We start from the raw sequence: 20,642 nt of genomic DNA, 5'->3' as shown, positions 1-20,642 counted from the left end.
ACATTTTGTTTCCCATTGCAGCACTGTCTTGTACAATCTCTACGACACAAAGTGGTTACACTTTTTTTGCTGGTTCCTGGAAGACTGTTGTTAATTGTCTATTTGTGTAAGAACCTTGAGGGCAAAGACACCGGCATCAAATCCTCTGTGAACTCATACATGGCAAATAAAACTGATTCTGATTTCTTATATAAATATATATATATATGAACATTTAGATCAGCCCTTAAGTCTCTCTCTCATTTTAATGATTTTATATATATAAATATATCAATATTTACATTATATTAGTTCATACCTGACCCAGAGGTTTATCCAAAAGCAGTACAGCTCTGTGACCACTAGCGGGCGCCAAAGTATTTCAGCAGGATTACTCGAAAGGCGGGTTCGTCTTCTGTTTCCTCCTCGACTACGATCCTTACTTCCTGGATACGCGTTCACAGAAAAAACAGCCAGGTTTGGATTTGTTGTCATTGTCTCACACAGAGTTTCCTCCGACCTGAGGTTTATATTCACAGGAGAACTCGGAGCCTTCCGGCGATAGAGAACCCTTTGAGAGAGAGGACGTATCGATGATAACGTGAAATCCGACGTGGAGGCGGAGGGCGCAGAAGTGTCAGAGGTGAGTTAGTTGATGAAAGTACACACGGATAAAGTTAGCCCGCTAGCTAAACGTCACAGTCTTCACACTCTGGTTATTATCGTGCCTGTGTTGTGTTGGTGTTGTGTTTGTAGTTTGTGCTACTGAAGAAAGACAAGCTGAAACCGAGTCAATCTGTGTTGTCTGTGTGTTGTAGCCTCAGAGCGCCACGTCATTGGTCGAGTCATCGCAAACACACCCGGGATTTAGTCCCAGCCCCTGGCGCCGGGGTTTAGACGGCGACACGTCCCCTCGGAGCGCTGCCGGGTTTTCTGGACCGGTTTTTGTTTTTCTTACCGAGGATCAGTGAGTAAGAGGATCAACATGACGGCGTCCAACTCGGGTCTCATCATGAACGTGGTGAACAGCATCGTGGGAGTGAGTGTGCTCACGATGCCCTTCTGCTTCAAACAGGTGGGTCACCTGCGGGTGCTGCGGCCAAATGCCCCCCCAGAAACACCAGCCCTTCATTAGGACCTGGGTTATTCACTTAAGTAAAAAGTAGCAGTGCAAGTCCTGCAATTTAAGTTTCACTATATGAGAAGTTTGAAGGAAAGCTGGACCTTAAATGTGTGGTTTATCAATGTGAAAATAACGTTATTAGTCAGTTGTTTTGTAAAAATAAAAATGTGAAAAGTTATTAAAGGTCTTGAAATAGTAATAGCCACATTTCCCTTTTAAGATGTAGCCCAGTGTATTGCATAATTTCCACTCTCCAGTATGATCCATGACTTATGCTCTGACAAACTGGTGGTAATGTCCAAAAACGCTTCTCTCGCAATGGTCAAGAAAGAATTCTTGGATCCGTTCCCTTAATCGAATCCGTGCCAAAATTCCACTGGTTCTTTCGTGGACTCTAATCCGTCCTTCCACCAAGTTTGGTGGTGATCCATCCAGTTGTTTTTGTGTAATGCTTCTAACAAACAATTAAACAAATGCAGATGAAATCATAACTTCCTGGGCGGAGGTAATAAATGAACTTTGCACCATTCATCCACATTGAAAACACACACGCACAAATGTAAAACTAAATTGCACAGGTGTAGGACGCTTGGGTCCCAAGTGAACTTCAAATGCACATGTTTCAGTTTTACAAATTGAATCCAAACTAATGTTCTGTCCGTTGTAGAGTAACTATAGAGTAACTTTAATTGAAAAAAATAAAGTTAAATAAAAGTTTTAATTTGAGTCTCGCATCCTCAATCACCATCAAGTTGTTACACTCACGTCTTGTGCTAGTCACATGACCAGTCTTATAATAATTCCTTTTCTACTGAGAAAGACAATCAAAATGATTAGCGTACATTTAGCATAGCCTCCATTATATGGAGCTTCATGCAATACTGTTACACAGCTCTCAGTTAATGTTTTATCACACGCCCTCTGAAAGTTAATTATTCTCTTCCTGTCGTGGATTAATCTGATTTGCTTTACTTCGCTGGTTGGATAAATATTCAGATCCTGTAGTAGATCCTGCATATCCTGTTCATTCCTCTGTTGAATCGTTATGCAATGATAATAATAATAAACTTTATTAATAGCTAATTTCAAAGCACAGTTACAAAGAGCTTCTCGATAAGCAAAACAACAATTCAAATAATAAGACAGAAATAAAAAGTCAAGATAAAATCCAAAAAGCTGATCTGGTAGAAGTATGTTCTGCGGTACTTTTACCAGTATAAATGAACTACTGAAAATATACAAACACAGATTGAATCTGGAAAGGCTTTTTGGTATAAGTGAAATTTAAGAAAGTTTTAACAAGAGGTGTGTGCTCATTTGATTTAAATTATAATAAGTAAAAAAGATTCCTCCTTGGAGGTGTTGAAGACTGAATTAAGAATAGTTTAAATGTGATTTAATTGTTTGCCAGGACAGTAAGGTTCCTTAGTAGCCTCAGGGATGTTTGTATAGCTTAATAATTAGAGATTATCTGAAATTTTATGACTCAGTATGACTCGTATTTCAAGAAATGTGATAACAACCTAACTCTCGGCTTTCACAGTGTGGGATAGTGCTGGGAACAATACTGTTGTTCTCCTGCTCCTGGATGACCCACAAGTCCTGCATGTTCCTGGTTCACACGGCTAGCAACACCAAACGAAGGACCTATGCAGGATTGGGTGAGTTTAAGTTGTAATTATTGACATTTGATCCATTATCTATATTTAGTTCATGACAGGGCTTTTATTCATCACTGTTACTGTTGTCAGGGTTGGCCGCTTGTTTAAAAAAGAGGAAGACGTTAGTAGTTAGCAGCAGCAAAAAAAATGATCAAGATAATATTGTGTCAGCTTCAGGAACTTAAACCTCATGCACAGAACGCTAACTCACTGCCCACAGTGTTAATAAACAAGAACTGTGAATATCACAACTTCAAGTGCCTGCACGCAGAAAAACAAGAAGTGTGTTGGGCATAGCAGATAAGTGTAGGTATGCTATTTTGTTTTTTATCATAAGAGGCTATTCTAGGACACTGCCATCTGCTTTGCCTCACGTTGTTCACACTGACATCACTCTCTTCTCCGTAGCCTTCCACGCTTACGGGAAACCAGGGAAAGCACTGGTGGAGACCAGGCAAGTCTCATCATTTGTCCTCAACACACATTCTGCTGTAGTTTGGTTGCAAGTAATTGTTACAGAACTTTAAATGATGGGACATTTAAGTGGGTTTATTTAATTGATTTAGAATAGTAACACAGACAAATATATAAAGTTTCAAAGATAAGATATCAAATCAATTTTTTCAATATGATGGAAACGTATAACAGTGGAGATTCCACCTGTGTCTGTGTCTCCTCTCTCTCTCTCTGTCCCTGCAGCATGATTGGGTTGATGTTGGGGACCTGCATCGCCTTCTATGTCGTCATCGCTGATTTGGGCTCAAATTTCTTCGCTCAGCTGTTGGGTTTAGAGGTTCGAGATTATGACTTTTATATTTACACGACAATCTTTGAATATTTTGCATCTCTTATTGATCAAATTAGACATTTTATCGTCATTGCTCTCCTCTTCCCTCTTATTAGTCAAAATACTGTAGAGAATGTTTGAAGCAAAAGGTAGATCCACGCCTGGAAGTGAGATCTTAAGACAACAATGTTGTACCGTGGTGTCACGCTATTCCTTTTAAAGGTGACGTTCAGTTTTCGCGTGGTGCTGCTGATCGCCGTGTCTCTCTTCATCGTGCTGCCGCTGAGTCTGCAGAGGAACATGATGTCCTCCATCCAGTCCTTCTCTGCGATGGCGCTCATCTTCTACACCCTCTTCATGTTCACGGTGAGCGCAGCATCACGCAGACAGCGGCACTCTGCACAGTGCATTTGAATAGACTGCAGAGGAAACACGTTCTGGCTCTGCTTCCCAAGCTTAACAATCAAAATGCATGAGGTAGAACTGTCCTTGGGAGAAGATGAAAAGCTCCTTGAGTTTCCGATGGACCACAGTTCACAGTTCACAGTATTGAGAGGTGCAGTTGCAAGTTTAGGATTTAGGCTCATTGACAAAATGTATCAATACAAATGTATCGATTGAAATATGGATCAGACAAATTTGCCACAGAAATGGAGGACAGTTTTTCTCTCAGCATTTTGAGAATTTACTGGGCCTGGGTGATGGGACCAAAAATTAAGATAAAAATATCAATAATTTTCATGATAAATGTCACATTATATCAGATCTTTTATGTTGCTTTAGATGAAATTATATTGTAAAAAATTATTGATATTGTTTTATCGCCCAGTCCCTAGTTAACTTAATTTATGATGCAAATTGCCAATAGACATTTAGTTCATGTATTTTCTTTATGTGCTGGAGATGAGCGACTGTTACTTTAGTTTTCCCAGTAATACGTTACAAATGAATATTACTGACTTTAACAAATTCCTCATGTAATACCTCAGTAGCTCATAGACCTAATCTTCTGTTTAACATAAAACGTTTTAGAATTTAGGTCATATTGATGTCATGTTGCATTGTGTTGATTTCCTATCTGCTCCGATGTACAGTATGTCTTCCTCACCAACAATATTCTCTTGCTCCTCTTTTTAAAAAGAGCAAATTCACAGTAAATCACATCAGGCAGAAAACAATTGCTGCCCAGCTCTTTATTATAGGCTGAAACAAAGCCTCTCCCCCTGGGAACGAGAGACCACTTGGAAATTGGCCACCAGAGACATTTTAAGCTCTGTAAGTGCAAAGTAAATGGTGGCCAGATGGTCAATTCCACTAAATCACAAACCTTTGCATCTTCAGGGAGTTATCTTTCTCCACTTGCTCATTTGATGCAAAAAAACTTGCTCCACTTGGTCTTACCCTAAGTCATCACGACATTCCTGCTTGAACATACCTTTCTGACGCAGCCAATCAGCATTCATTACCAAAACCACTATGGCAGCTGAACAAATATTGAGGTTATTAAAAGCTCTAATAATGATTTGGACATGTCTCCCTCAGGAATGGAAGAAATACGATTCAGCTTTGTGGAGATGCATAGAGGACTGTAAAACATAAAAGAGGTTTTCTATCATTTTAAAAACATTTCTTTAATTCGTATTAAAAGCAAATCTTTCCCCCCGCTGTGACCACTCTTTTCGAGTCATAATGTGAACTGGGGTCTAAACTAGAGATGTTCCGATACCATTTTTATTCTTCCCAAGACCGATTTTATGTATCAGCTGATACTGAGTACTGATCCGATACCAATGCATTTGAAGAAATAACAAAGTTTTAATTGTATTTGAACAGCTGAATGCTACTAACCCTGTAGGTGATGATTGTTATCATGACCTGGCTCAGTTTAAACCCTTTTGGAAAAACAAATACATACAGAGAATAATGCTGTCAATCTTCACCATCTAGTTTGTCATAACTGAAAAAGATCACAAATCCCTCTTTTCTCATCTTAGTGAACTCCTCTTGCCCTTTGACCTGATATCAGGGGAAAACCTAAAATACTTTAAAAACCTGGTATTGAATCGGTACATCAATTTTCATACTCGCTGATGCCTAACCTGGCATGATTGGCATTATCTGAGGCAATGATGGCGCCGCTATTGTCAGAACATCTCCAGTCTAAGCCTAATGATATTCGATTTAAACATTTTCACAGCTGATAGATTTGTCGCAACACTTTTCTGCCTCATGTGATTCAGCTCATTTACTCTTGAAATGTGCACATACATACTTTGTGTGTGTGGTTCTGTTCTGCTGACCTGTAGCGTTGCTTCCACAGACGTCAAACTGCTGTGCATAGTGAATTGTTGTGATGTGACTTTTAGTCCCATAGCATGGCGATAACATGGAGCGGAGGTGTGGTGTGTGTCTGGTTTTAGACCCAGGCCCGTTCCAGCCTGGCCCAGTCCAGACCCCTGACCCTCTAACAGTGATGTATCTCCTTTCCTCCCTCCTCTCCATCCTACCCTTCATCTCTCTCTCTCTCTCCCTGTCCCTTCTGCTCATGCACTACCGTATCGTCCTCTTTTTACCCGCCTGCTCTTCCTCACTCCCCTTTATTACCCCCACTTCCTCTACACCCTGTGTTTGCTCCCCTCTGTCCTGCTTCTGTTCCTGCTGCTGGTGCTATAGATAGTGTTGTCATCTCTGCGCTACGGCATAATCTCGGGCTCCTGGGTGGAGCGGGTTCACCTGTGGCGCTTCAAGGGCGTCATTCAGTGCCTGCCCATTATCGCCACAACCTTCTGCTGTCACCCGTAAGTAAACCATGGTAACCACCCCCAGAATAACACCACTGTTGGGGCAGTGGGTGGGGGGGTACTGGGGGGCAATATGTACCTTGCAACTCTATGCTCCTTAAATTCCCCTCCGTCCTACCTGAACCTTCCGCCCACGCTTATCAATCACCCTTCATTTTTCACCATTAATTCGGGTTTGGTCTGAGCCATTTCAGCTCTGAGTGCGTCTGTGTGTGTGTGTGGTGGCAGTTGTAATGAGGCAGAGGAAGTTTTATCTTTGTGGGGTTCCCAGCTCTGCTCCACACCCAGGGTGAGCAGCCTGGGTGTGGGCGTGGAAGGCTGGAGGGTTATGGAGTGTTCTGCCGTCCTCTGGGACTTTCTCAGGTAATTAAAGGAGCAAGATGTAGGAAACGCATGCTGATCGCAAAAAACCTGTGGTGTCGTTTTGTGTAGAATACCTTCTTATGTACAGTTGTTTTATTGTTCAAATTTACAATTTCACCATTATCCATCAACTTCATCACATACAGGTTTTCTGTTCAGTGTGGGATTTCCTGTCACATCCCTTTTCCTTCTCTCTCAGTTTGTTTTCTCTCCTCGTTCCATTACTACCTGTGTGTAACCCGTCAGCATGGGTGCAGCCGGCCACCTCTTCCTCGTGCTCTCCCCCTCTTGTCTTCATTTGGTTCGGGCTGTAACCCCCACCCCCGCCTCCTTCCCCTCAGATGGTGCTGTCCTCGTTCAAACACGGGGTGCTCAGCGGCTGGTGGCTAAGTCAGGTCTATGCGGTGCGCTGGGAGGGTGTGTTTCGCTGTCTCCCAATCTGTGGGATGGCCTTCGCCTGTCAGTCGTAAGTACTCCTCCCGCCCCCCCTGCACCCGCACAGGGACCATGTAATGAAACTAATGTCTAATCAGACTAGCTGAAAGCTCATTGACTCAGAATGATAGTAGTCCTAAATTTTATGCCGGGTAATTCCTGAAATGTGGGCTTTTCCACTCAGTTAAATTGAATCCTTAATTTGTGCATGAGGAAACTCATCCAATGTGACCATTAGTGCACGTGTGCTCCTACCGCTCCCAGTGGAGAGTTTGGCATGAGGTTGCCAGGTGAAGAGACTCACAGATCTGTGGTGGAAATGAGGTGGTTGGGTGAAGGGTGTCTCGTAAAGGGAGGCTGCTTATTTTTTCTAATGTGCGTCTCACAATCAGCGCATCTGTTTCTGCTTCATCGTCTGCTCTGAGCTCTCGAGAATTAACCTGGGACGTCAAGTGCTTGTTTTCCATGCTACGGCTTTTGTTTTTTATCTGATGTGAAAGTCAATATGGCAGTTATGGAAACCAAAAAGCATGTTGGTGCCATTCAGTTGTCAAGTGGAATTAGCTGCAAGAAAATGATTCCCTTAAACTAATAAATTGATGACATACAGACTAATCCTTTAGTTTTTTTATTCTTTTTTCAATCTTTTCCAATTTGAAACATATAAATTTATGAAATATACAGTGGGCTGAGATCATAAAGTGAACACAATACATGGGTGCCGACCCCACAGTGACAGCACAGATCACATGTCTTTTCCTCATAGTTTAACGTTAAATGGACTGACCTAAAACGGAGCTTTTCTAGTCTTAAAGACCAAAGTGCTCTAAAGGCAGCGTTTCTCTAACACAAACACAGGAAGCCTCGGCCACACTGGGTCTCGCGTGCGTCTATTGTGGCTTTTCTGTTTTAACTATATTTGTATTTCCTTGAATAGAATGTACCCAACTAAATACCAGGACTCTAAGCTATGAAGCCATGCATCCTCGGTTCCTGCAATAACAACAATACAAATCTTGTTACAACAAATGAATGGATTCAGTCAACCAAAACGCGAGAGCGCTTTTACTTTGAAACAGGTTGAGGAAGTGTTTGTGACATGTTGGATATTGGAACTGTGGTGAAAGATCATTAGCTGCTCTAAGCTGAACCTGTAGGCATCAAACTGACGATGCACACACATGGACTCAGTCTCTTTACACTTAGACATGCGCACTGGAGGAGCTGGGATTCGTACTATCAACTCTCTCATTAGTGGACGACCCGCTCTTCCCCCTGAGCCTCAGCCGCTCAGGAGCTGAGTCATCATCACTCATTTATTTCTCCATCTTCATTCGTCTGCGTGCTTCATCCTTCATGCTTCTCTTGTCCTGTCCTCTACGCCGTGGTGCCTGCTCTTGGGATTGCAGTGAGTCCGTGTGTACAGCGACTTGTCTTGGATTTGATCGCAGCGCAGGGGAAGCTTGTAGGAAGTGTTATGGTGAGGTCATCGGAGGCCCAGATGTTTGGGTGGTGGTGGTAGTGGTGGTGTATGTGTTTGTTTGTGCGAGAGCGAGTGAGGTAAGTGGCAGGAGTGGGCGACCGTAGGCTCGAGACCGAAACGAGACTTTAATTAATGTAAATGCACAAAGCCAACATAACATTATGGTATGTCAGACGTGTTCATTAGTAAGCGGGGTGTGTGCGTGTTAGAGGAGGAGGAACGTGTGCGCCTGTGTGTGTGTTTATGTACGTGTGTGTGTGTTGTGCGCTGGTTCCCACTAGTGCTGCTGAGTGATATTTGGCACGGTGATTTCTTGGCCTGTGGTCAGGCCGAGCGAGGCGAGCGCTCCGTCAGGCGGCAGGCAGCTCCAGCCAAACCACTAATCAACACATTGGACTGCCGCCATCTTACAGACACACACTGATGTATTCACAGGCTGATTAAACAGCTCTCAGCACATTGGATTTTTATTGCGTTCGTGAAATGTGTTTACTTTCAGTTAAAACATTACTTAACATCAACATTATGACGGGATGGGAGCTGGCCCTGTTGTGTTTTGGCTGCACGTTGGAATTGCACGGAGCAGTTAGCTCATAATAGAGGGGACATAAGAAAAACATGTGCAGCGAAAATGTCCCTCTGTGATGCTACTGTCAGCATGCTTTCAACTCCAAGTTAATGATATTATCTACAGACACACACACACACACACACACACACACACACACACACACACACACACACACACAGCTTCTCTGTCATATTCCCTCCATTTAAAGAGCAGCGGTAAAGCAAATAAAAACACATTAGCCTCGGAGTCGGGACTATTGGGTGACCATTAGATGCTTTTGCTCCCCGCTTACAATATGGCGTTTTATTTAACCTTGGCTCCGAGATTTACTGGTTTGCGGATTAAACAAGCATCAAGGAATAGCACCACGGGACGGCGCCTGCTCATAAAACCAGAGTGTGTGAAAGAGAGACAGGCAAAAGAGAACGAGGGGCAGAGAAAGTTATGGTTTCTTTCTCTCTCTCTCTCTCTCTTTCTCTTTCCCTTTCCCTTTCCTCTGTCTTCTCTCTGCTTCTCCCTTTCACTTATAAATAAGAGAGGGAGAAGGAAAGAGAGGAGGTGAGCGCTAAGAGTCTGCCAGGAAAGTTTTATAATGCTCTAAAACCTGCCAGCCACTCGTCGTTATATATAAAGCCTGTAAATTCAGCGGTTAATGTGCCGAGGGTTGCCTTCACATCGGCCACACTCTTACAGCGCAGAGGAGAACATGACAGAGAGAGAGACCCGGGTTCACAGACACGGACACGTCTCAGGTTCAACCTCAGCCCCACTGTCACCTATTCTGTGTCACACACACACACACACATCTACACTTCTGACCAATTCCCCCCCAATGCCATTACATTACTTCCATCAGCTGACACTTTGAATTTGAAATTCGCCTGCAGCTAACAAAATTGGAAATGTGTTTTTTTTTTTATTGAATGAAATAATATGCTAAAAAACTGTTTGAAAACGTTGCATTCAAGTGCACGTCAGACAGATTTACAATCATATAATTGTTGCATGCATGTTTTTTTTGCTTTATGTCTGGACTTAGAAGCATCCAAATTATGTCTGGCTGAACCATAGAATGTAAATACAGATGGACGACACCCCTCCACTTCCTCCTACTATCCAGTAACGAAGCCAAAATATCCCAGATACGAGTGCTGCCATTTGGAGACAGAATCCGCTCGACCAATAATGAGTCAATGGTCAATCGTGACTTTTCACCCAATTTTGTTAGCATCAAATAACAATAAAATGAGCGTTTAAATAAACATCAGTATGAGATAAGAATTACCTGAAATGGCATAAACCATCTTTGAGAACTTTTTTTAGATATGTACTTTGACCTTTTAGCTTGGTCCATGTCCCATCCACTGACATAGAGGAGTGATTTATGACCTGTTGATGTCTACTGAAGCAACAGCAGAAGTATTCAACCGAAAAATAAAGTTAAAAATACTTTTTTTGGTGCAAATTCACACATGTTGTTGATGTCCTCATCAGCATGTGTGATTACAGAATCCGATCTGACAGCAGCTTAGTCAACAATACCGATTTTAATTTAATGTTACTGATGACTGCCTTACATTGTTAAAACTCTAATGGGCTAAAAACAGCATAAAGAAATCACTTGTCTTAGTAGGATGCTGACAAGGACATGAGGACAGTGATGCATCATTTGATTATTGAGTGGCACAAATGGGCCCCCATATGGCCGCTCATTAAAGGAAATCTACAGAGCCGTTTCCTCCGCCAGATTTGAAGTAACTAGCTATGTAGACCATGACTGAGCAGCTGTTTGAACAGAAGAAACACAACTCTGTCAGTTCCTTTTTGCAACAACTTTCCCTGCCCTCTCCTCCAGACGATATGACAAAGTTGCTTAAAAGTGTGTTTAATAATTCTGACAAAAATGTGATTGCATACTGTACAGCAACTTCAGTAGTACCGGAGTGCTGATGTGTAATGCACCATACAGAGCATGCTTCTAGGCTGCTTGTCTCTCACAGGCAGGTGCTGCCGACCTACGACAGCCTGGACGAGCCGTCCGTCAAACGCATGAGCACCATCTTCACCTCCTCCCTCAATGTAGTCACCATCTTCTACATCACCGTGAGTGGAGTTGCCACCCGCCATTCAACACCAGTCACATTTTTCTCTGTTGGTGCTGTCGCATGGAAACCTCGAGACTTTTGTGGTATTACAATGTCTGATCTTTATCAGGCGTCTTCAAGTCACTTGCATCAAACATTTCTGTGTGTTGCCAGTGACTGTTGACTATTTTGGAATGATGTGACATTTCCATGAGACAGCACAGCGGATGTCTTCTTGCATGTGCACACAGTTTTAATGAGAAAATATTAGAAGAAAGCTCTGACATATTAATTCCTTGCAACCTTTTGTTTGTTTCCCCCGGCTTCCCTCTGAACCAGGTGGGGTTCTTTGGCTACGTCAGCTTCACAGAAAACATTGCGGGCAACGTGCTGATGAATTTCCCCTCCAACCTGGTGACGGAAATGATCCGCGTGGGCTTCATGATGTCTGTGGCCGTCGGATTCCCGATGATGATCCTGCCGTGTCGCCAGGCCATCAACACCATGCTTTTTGAACAGCAGGTCAGCTCAAATACTCCTCTTACTCCTCCTGTATAGTGCATGAAAAGGCCCAAGGACACCACAAAAATCAGTTTTAATCTATTTTATTCAACACTTTAACTCAGTAGGGTGAGAAAGCAGGCACTCATCCTCTCTGTAGGGCATTTAGACAGTTATAAAGGCTAAAATGTGTTGCTGTGTAAACAGAGGCCTCTGGAGACACTCGTTGTGGATCTTAACTCGGATGTCTATTGAATTTTTATCACATCCACGTGAGTGTAGGCGTATAAACATATCTGACATTTTAAATTCTTGTGGTGTGCACTATTTCTTCTTTGATTAAGATGAATTTCTTTCATATACTGGGGGTATTTTGTCATATTTATTACACTGCACCTTCCGTAGCCATGTTGTGGCCACATACAAATGTGATGTAGCAGAAATGCCAAGTATTTTTAGCTTTGTGGGTTGTATCATCATGAAACGAAAATCAAGTTGTGCCCTGGAATAAAAATCAAATTGGAAAATTTGAAGTCACTGCTAGAATCTGTTTTTCTTTTAAGTCTTCCCTTCATTTCTCCCTCTTATTTGTCTCTTTCCATCTCACAGCAGAAGGATGGGACATTTGCTGCCGGGGGATACATGCCTCCTCTGCGCTTCAAGATGATCACCCTCTGCATCGTGTTTGGTACCATGCTGGGAGGCATTCTGATTCCAAACGGTACGTCCTGTGTGTGTCTGTGTCTGTGTGTGTGTGTTTGAGAACAATCAGGCGAGGATTGAATGAATTAAAACTGTATATGTGTTCGTACGTGTGCAGCTCACAGACTGGAGGTCTTTAAGGTGCATGTGTTCCTTTATGTGGGCGGAGTAGCTGTGGAGCTTTACGACATGTGTGAATGTGACTTTACGAGTCAGTGACTGTCACACTCTAACACAGTCCTTAAATCAGGGCCCTAACTTTTATCTCCTTTTAGACGGGCAGATGGGAAGATAGGGCTATTATTCTCTCTCTCTCTCTCTCTCTCTCTCTCTCTCTCTCTCTCTCTCTCTCTCTCTCTCTCTCTCTCTCTCTCTCTCTCTCTCTCTCTCTCTCTCTCTCTCTCTCTCCCCTTCTCTCACACATACACTTAAACACACACTCACAAAACTGATGTACACACCAACACTGTCTCTCAGTCTGGTTCTATGAGTCTTCCTGTGCCTCTCACAAAATCCAAAATGGTGGAGATGTAAAGGTTAGCATGAGTTTATGTTTTATTCATCCTTTTATATGGTGGCTGTTTTGTGAACTTTTCATTAGGAACACGCACGCATCTACATACAGTATATTATATATACAGACATAAACACACAGTGGATTTCGAAAGCTCTTTGTGTGTCTAATCAGACTAATAGACTGAGGAGAAGAGAGGTAAGGACCCTGGGGAGAATGGACACTAAATCAGAGGGAGACAATATGGTGTCTGTCCTCAGGATGAGCGATGGGTTTCCAGGCCCCTGTCCAACGAGCCTGGTCTCCAGAGACAGGGGTGAGGCTGCTGCCAGTAGCAGGGTTCCATGGGCGTGGGGCCTGCAGTGGTATGGATGGCTGCTGGTTATGTTCGGCAGAGACTGTTGAGCATTGCTTTGGGTTATTTGGCAGAAATAATAATGAGAAATGGAAGAATGCTCTCTGTGGACCACACACATATCAGCTCTGACCCAGTGCCTAGTGAGCTCTATCGGATAAGCTTGACACTGGAGCTGGAGCTGCATGTTTCAATCATCTATCATCACCATTTCACCGTTAAGTTTTGGTCATTAGTTGAATTGTTTATTGATTATCGGAACATATCCAGTACCCTGACAACTGTATCATTAGAACCTTGGTTACAAGTAACGCTGGTTGGTAATCACTGCTCCATAGGACCACAAGATAATCCCCATGTTTTTTCTTTCTCTTTTCTCGCTTTAGTGGAAACCATTCTGGGTTTGACTGGAGCCACCATGGGCAGTCTCATCTGCTTCATATGCCCTGCTCTCATCTACAGGAAAATCCAGAAGAAAACCTTCATCGCTCAGGTTACATAGTCTGAATTTGCACTTATGTAATCATTTTCTACGTTTATTCACTGACTGACATTCTGTGCTTCTCCTCATTCTCTCTGTCGTGTAGTTGGTGCTTTGCGTGGGACTGGGCATCCTGCTGATCAGCACCTTTACCACTCTCTCCATTTCGTCAAGCACCCCTGGCACCAAGGTCCTAGCCCCTTCTCCTCGAGCGCCTGTCAAGAATAATCAGCTGCTTCCGGACCCCCGTGAACAGCATGGTAAAGATCACGACATGCCTTAACATCTGGCAATCACTTATCTACCTGACGGAGTGTAGATGAGAGTGGTTTACTAATGAGCCATGGAAACATTTACCTCAGCGGGCTGGTGCCAGGCTTGTTTGCAGCGTCTGAAATTGGACAGCATGTAATTATTTTATGCAAAAAGCACGAGCGACACAAGAGAAATGTTTTGTTGTTTTGATGTTTTTTTTGTTTTATTTCCAAAGTCAGGGACTGAATGCAACACACTAAAACAGCAACATAAAGAGAATATGAGCCGGTAGCAAAGGGCCAGCGAAGCTAAAACAAAAGCACAAAGCCACAGTGAAAGAAAGGATTTCTTTTATCTGTGTGAGAACAAAAGACACAGACAGACAGAGTGATAGACAGACAGGCAGGGTGAGGAGATAACCTCTTGATAATATCTGAGAGCAGCACTGTGTGCTTGACATTGATGGAGCAAGAGTGATGCCCTTCAAACTCCAGCAATTTCTCTCCACTACCTCTGCCACCCCCCTTCCCCCAAAATACATTGTGTAACCCCCCCCCACCCACCCGTCTCCTCTTGTATCTCCTGTGGCAGCTATAAAATGCCTTCGAGCTCTGGCTGTGTGAAGGGAAGGGTTTATATGGGTTGGGGGGGGCAGACGAAACAAATGGAGATGAGGCGTAAAGGAAATGAGAGTTTTGGAAACAGGAAGGGCTTTATGGTACATCCATACTAACACGTCTGGAAACGTCTGGAAGCATATCATGTGACCATTCACGCAGGCTGGACATATCTTGTCTCCTACGCATGTAAACAGTTGTTGTGTTTTACACTGGTAGGCGAGGCTAATGGCGTTTTTTTTCTTCCAGAACCAGCAGAATTTCCAAATTGCTCTGTTTTAGGAGCTCAAAAACTCCAGAGTAGACGGGCGTAGCCTTTGTTTCAATTCTTTTTCTTTAATCTTGGTTATTTGTTTGCATCTTTTTCTAACTTGCTCACTTATTCATACCAGAAAAGTCTCAGACTCCATCTTTGTGGTTTTTGATTTGTGTCATGGGAAACTTATGTGACTCGTTTTTTCGTCTGCTTCAGTTTCAGTTCATCCCCCTGTTACTCTATAATCCCACAATCAGTTTATTGTACTGAACCAAGTGTGCCCGTCCTACCATCTGCAGCGTTTGCTGCCACCTGGTGGACCAGTGCAGGCCATCTGTGCGAGATATTCCTAGGTGTTAAATTTATTTGTAATGGCGGTAGTTAATGTGTACAATAAACACCAATGAACAGGAAAATAAAGAGTACATTTCAGATACTGTCATTTCACTTTTCTCAGACCAGACAAAATACCGAAATAAATAAGATGTCACATTTATGGTTCCTTAATTTAGTCGCAGTAATGTGTCTCATATTTTTCAGACTGACTGTTTATACTGTGTGAGAATATACAGCAAGACAAATAAAAGGACTACAAGGAGCGGTACTAAACAAGAGGAAAACACATCTTAATGAGAGGAATTAACTTTTATAGTTGTATAAATCTATGATTAAATGACTTACAAGATTTTGTGTGTTTGCATGCAGACAATCCTTCTAACAAGAAGCCAGTGGAAATAGAAAAGCCTGACCTCCCAGTGGACCAACCTGTGGAGAGGGACCAGGGCGAGCCCCCCCAGATTAAAGGACCAGTTGAATTACCTGAGGGGAAGAAAGGGGAGGAGGTGCAGTTGGACCGACCTGATGCTGGTAAGGAAACTGAACCAAAACTGGAATCTTCTCTGGATTTTCTCTGAACTCTGTACAATAACTGAGGAATTGTTTTTCTCGTTGCTCAGGTGTTGCGTTGGCAGAGGGAGAGGCCCATCGCCACGAACCCCCCATCCCTCATGACGAGGTCAAAGTAGACACAAGAAAAGAGGTCAAGAAACAAGCGGATGGAGGAGGAGTAGATGAAGCACCCAAAAGAGATGGAGGAGAGGACAAGGTAAATAACCCAATGCCTGCAGAGGCTGTTGTGAGGAAAGAGGAGGTGGATTTGGGTGGAGGTGAAGTCCAGTCCAACGAGCTGCCGGAGAACCCGGTGGAAGACGGAGGAAAAAGGCAGAGCGTTCCCCTGCCAAAAGAGGGGGAGAAGTTAGATGCGGCGAAAGATCTTCCGGCAGCGAATGCAGTCGGTGCGGCCAATCAGGCTGCGGTTGTAAAAGTGGGCAAAGTTCCAGATCCTGCAGGGAAATGTGAGTATTTGTCATCGTCTTTGTGGTGGAAATAAAGATCTAGAAAGGAAAAAAAGCATTATTGACTTTATGACATTTGGTGATTCCTCAGCTCCGCTTCTTGAAGGAGAACCTCATCCTGCTGCAGATGACGCTCCCGCTGCAGAAAGTAGTAAAGACACAGCGGACGAAAAGATGGGGGGTAAGAAAAGAAAATGTCTGGAAAATTTCTCAAATCAAGATGTAAGAACTTTAACGGCAGGACAACAGATGATACATTTTTGTAATGTAATCTAAAATACAATTGAATGAAGATATTTTCCTCTGGCTGACTTCGACCCCTTTCAACCACGTGTCCTGAGTGATTTGATCTCAAGTGCTCAGCTCTAAGTGCATGTGTGAACAGACCCTAATGCATCCTGGGCCAGATATGAAGGACGGCCTACTCGGCTGACTTCCTCTGACCCACCACAGTTAAAACGCATTTTGATGCTTCTCAGTGTCCATACATTGAGTTGTTTGTAGCCACTGCCCACGATATCGCCACTGACCAACACATAATAATATAATTGAAAGTGTTTTGCTCTGGTTGGCTGCATGCTGTTTATGCTGCTGCCACTCTTTTCCTCATCTCGCTTTGCTTGTGTTATCTTATGAGATATCATCTTTGTATTCTGTTCTTCCACACATGGCGTAAAAAACGTCTTGACCTGACCTGATACTTTCAGCAGTCTTTGTTGGCTTTGGTTGACTTTTCTTCTGTTGTTTACTTTTGCCCTCTGTCTCTCACCTTCTCAATCTTTACCTCCTTTTTTCTTTCTTCCTTTCCCTGCTGGATTCCTATCACAGTGATAAAACAGTTGGTTGCAGGTATGAATTCCATCTTGCCTTTTCTTCTGTTTAACGTGTCCTATCATTCCAATTTTCTGTTATTCAGCTATTGGGCCATTTATCCTCTACTATATATTTGCACATTCATTATTATTTTTAACTAATTAATGCACCGATGTAGAATCCACCCACTCACCTCACCTCTTAACATAGATTGTGTTACAGCTGCCCATTCCAGTTTATGTGCTACCATGTAGAGACGTGTGTTTAAATACAACTATAAATAAATAGTGGACTATCTAAATCTGTTTTCAGACATAAGCTCCAGAAAATTGGGTTTGTCTTTTATGTATAAAGGACCCAGGAGGTGATTGTGCGGGTCAGATGCAATACAGCATCAGGGTGTGTAGGAGGCGGGAAAGGGTGATTTAAATTCTGCTGCGAGTATAGGTTGTTGTTGTTTACAGCACACTAACAACAGCATCAGCCCTTATCTTTAAAACTTGACATCTTTGCTTGTGTATGTGTCTTCTACATGTATGACCCTTCTTTTTCATCTTTGTATTCTTTTTGTTGAGTTTTTGTATCTGTTGTGTATAAGAAACATCAACACGCCCAGTTGCTGACTCGCTGTGAATTTTCTGGATATTTTCCTGGTGTTTTCTCATATGGGCTCACTTTTTCCAACATTTGACTCTGGAACATTTTACATTTTATGGAAAAAGCCTGGAGCAACTGACTCAGACATTCTCACATACACGTCCTCTTAAAAATGCCATGAAAATATTCAGGCTTCAGTGCATGTCTGAAAGCAGCTTTACATAGAACCTGACCCTACATGAGCCTCACTGAACCTCTCACTGATCCCTTACCAGTGCATATTTCTCTGAGCAGCCTGTGAGCTGTCTTGTTTTAATTCAACGCTTGTGTCTCCGTCCAGAGGGCCAGCTCGACCATGCGGTGCTACTGCAGGTGATCCAGGTGCAACAAGAGCAACAGAAGAGACTTCTAGATCAGCACGAAAAACTACTGGCTGTCATAGAAGAGCAACACAAGGAAATCATCCAGAAACCACCTGCTGGTTCGTATACACAGAATTTTTGTTGATATTATTGCACTTGAATCGCAGAGAATTTAACCTAAGTGCTTTGACTTAAAGGTGCTGCTGAGAGCGAGGCAGAGAAAGGCATCCAGGAGCACGTGGAGGTGATGGAAGGTGCAGCAGCAAAGCCCAAAGACTCTGGACTGGTCCCAGATCTGAAACAGGCCAAGGAGGCAGCTGGAGCTGAAGCAGGAGTTCCACAGGGTGGAGTGGATGTGGCCGAGAATCAAGCTCAGGCTGTGGGCAAAGTGGATGTGGCCGTGCCACCTAAAGAAGTCGTCCCAGCTGCTTACAAGGAGGATTCCAATCCTGCACGCGGAGAAGAAGCTCAGAAACAGATGGAGCTGGGAGCGAGGGGAGTGCCACTAGGGAAGATTAGATCCGATGAAAATCAACCTGTGATTCAAAACGATCCTGCAGCTCAACTTAAAAATGAAGAGAAACACATCGATAATGAAAACCAGAAACATGTTAAACAGATAGAGAAAGAAGTACAGGCAAGGGTGGAAAAAGAAAGGCTGGACGAAGAGAAGGCAAGATTAGACAAAGAAAGGATAGAGAAAGAAGTGCAGGCAAGAGTGGAAAAAGAGAGACTGGAAAGAGAGGAAAAAGAAAAGGTCAAAGAGAAGGAAAGAGCAGAGAGTGAAAGGATAGAGAAAGAAGTGCAGGTGAGGTTACAAGAACAACGGGAGAGGAGAGAGAAGCTGGCCAGAGAACAGGAGCTGGAGAAAGAGAGAGCAGAGAGAGAGAGACAGCAAAAAGCTGCCGAGGAGAAAATCCAGCAGGAGATACAGAAAGCAGACAACGAAGTACTTGAGAGAGTGAGGAAAGAAAAGGAGGCAGAGCAGGCTCGGGAGAGGCTGGCCCAGCTGAAGCCAGCCATGGAAGGCCAAGAAGCTGAAAAGGCTGCTGCACAGGGACCTGAGAGTAAAGACGGCGAAGCTTTGATGAAAGGAGGACGAGACCTCAAAGAGAAAGTCGAGGCTCAGGCAAACCCCAGAGAAGTTGCGAAAGACAGAGCTGTCAAAGCCAAGGCTCACCCCCAGGGCTCCCACGAGAAAGTGAGGGACCAGGGAGAGATGGATCTGAGGCGGAGGCGCAGGGAGGTGGGACCTAAAGAGGCTGGAGGGCTCCCGGTGGACACAGGGGAGTCCAGGGGGATGCCCGGCCTGGAGCCCCTGCTGGAGCTGGGAGGCTCCAACCTGCACGCTGCCCTGGAGGAGCAGCTGCTGGCCGGGGCCATGGTGCACTCGCGGCAGATTAAACAGGCCTCAGAGGACGAGGGAGAGAAATAACATCAGAAGCACAGATTCTCATTTAGTGGTCAGGCAGTGAGTTCACATGTTGTTATACCTGCAGGACCTCCTCACACTGTGGAGCATGACAACCGATGCCTTACGTTCTCTCTGTCTCTTCGTGGACAAAGAGTTCTTTATAAAGAAAAGTGTATGTACATATTAACTTATTTTTGGCGTGTGGCGGGGATTTGTGGGGGATCCTTTGTTGAAAAAATGTATATAAATCTATGCAAATACCGTTATATGGAGAGTTTTGACAAGGCAAATATATTGATTTATTGCAAATCATTTCAAATTTGTATTGTTCACCGTCTTCTCTACAATGTGTGTTTGTGATGACTTTTTTCTAAAGGTCCAGGTCATTTTGTGTTACTCTGAGATGTAAATAATGTAAATCTCTATGTCTCTGTGTCTTTGAACCTTCATATTGGATGTAATGTGGATTCACGTCCTTGTTTCACATTTTCAAATGAGACTCAACCCATTGTTGGAGCTGAACAGAGGAGCCTTACTCTTTGATAAACTTTACTATGAAGCAGCTTGATACAGACGACCTGGATCACCAGTTTCCATATTCCCCTGTCTCTTTCCTTGTATGTATTTATTAGTGCCTTTCAATCCACATGCTGCAGTAGTGATGGTGTTTCCATGACCCCTCTTACTGTAAATGGTACAGTAAATTAATTTTTATATAAAGCTATTTGGTTGAGGACGGTGTAAGGAAACGTGGACTGTTTTTGTGTTACATGTAATCCAATTTTGCTGAAGACTCCATCACTCAAAGCTTCAACACTTATCACATTTGCTTTGAACAAGAGGCTATTTTGTTATCTGAATATTTTTCTATGTGCGTTGTATTTCTATACATTTTGGTGATACGAATGAATAAAGGATCAAATACAATGGAGGTCATGCGTGTTTGTTTATAATATAGACAGATGGAAGCATTGTTTTATGACCCCTACGCTGGCGACACCTAGTGGCTGGAGGCAGGATGTGCTCTGGCATGAAGCGTTAAATTGGACTCAGGGATGAACTGATTATATATATGCTCAAAGGTCAAGGTCAAAGTGGATTCAAAAAACCTCTTTGTCGTCTTGAACATGATT

The 20,642-nt window shown here is 43.3% G+C and overlaps 1 protein-coding gene across 2 annotated transcripts; it reads left to right on the top strand.

The window, feature by feature from the left end:
• The first annotated feature begins 409 nt into the window (after positions 1–409).
• Positions 410–20,436, top strand: slc38a10 (solute carrier family 38 member 10). 2 transcript variants are annotated; one of them, XM_061094498.1, is made up of 17 exons: positions 410–622; positions 798–1,054; positions 2,646–2,763; positions 3,172–3,217; positions 3,463–3,556; positions 3,773–3,916; positions 7,056–7,180; positions 11,204–11,306; positions 11,627–11,809; positions 12,398–12,509; positions 13,746–13,852; positions 13,947–14,100; positions 15,674–15,835; positions 15,925–16,323; positions 16,415–16,504; positions 18,074–18,214; positions 18,293–20,436. In XM_061094498.1, the coding sequence occupies exons 2-17, from the start codon at positions 965–967 to the stop codon at positions 19,528–19,530; spliced, it is 3,306 nt and encodes a 1,101-aa protein (XP_060950481.1). In that variant the 5' UTR covers positions 410–622; positions 798–964; the 3' UTR covers positions 19,531–20,436. The 2 variants fall into 2 exon arrangements, with proteins under 2 accessions (XP_060950481.1, XP_060950482.1); XM_061094499.1 differs by lacking the exon at positions 7,056–7,180 and adding an exon at positions 6,224–6,348.
• The last annotated feature ends 206 nt before the right edge of the window (positions 20,437–20,642 follow it).

This window comes from Limanda limanda, chromosome 21, assembly GCF_963576545.1.
Source record: "Limanda limanda chromosome 21, fLimLim1.1, whole genome shotgun sequence".
In the NCBI taxonomy this organism is placed as follows: Eukaryota; Metazoa; Chordata; class Actinopteri; order Pleuronectiformes; family Pleuronectidae; genus Limanda; species Limanda limanda.
The sequence above is the reverse complement of the archived record's forward strand: the minus strand, read 5'-3'. Positions and strand labels throughout refer to the sequence as shown.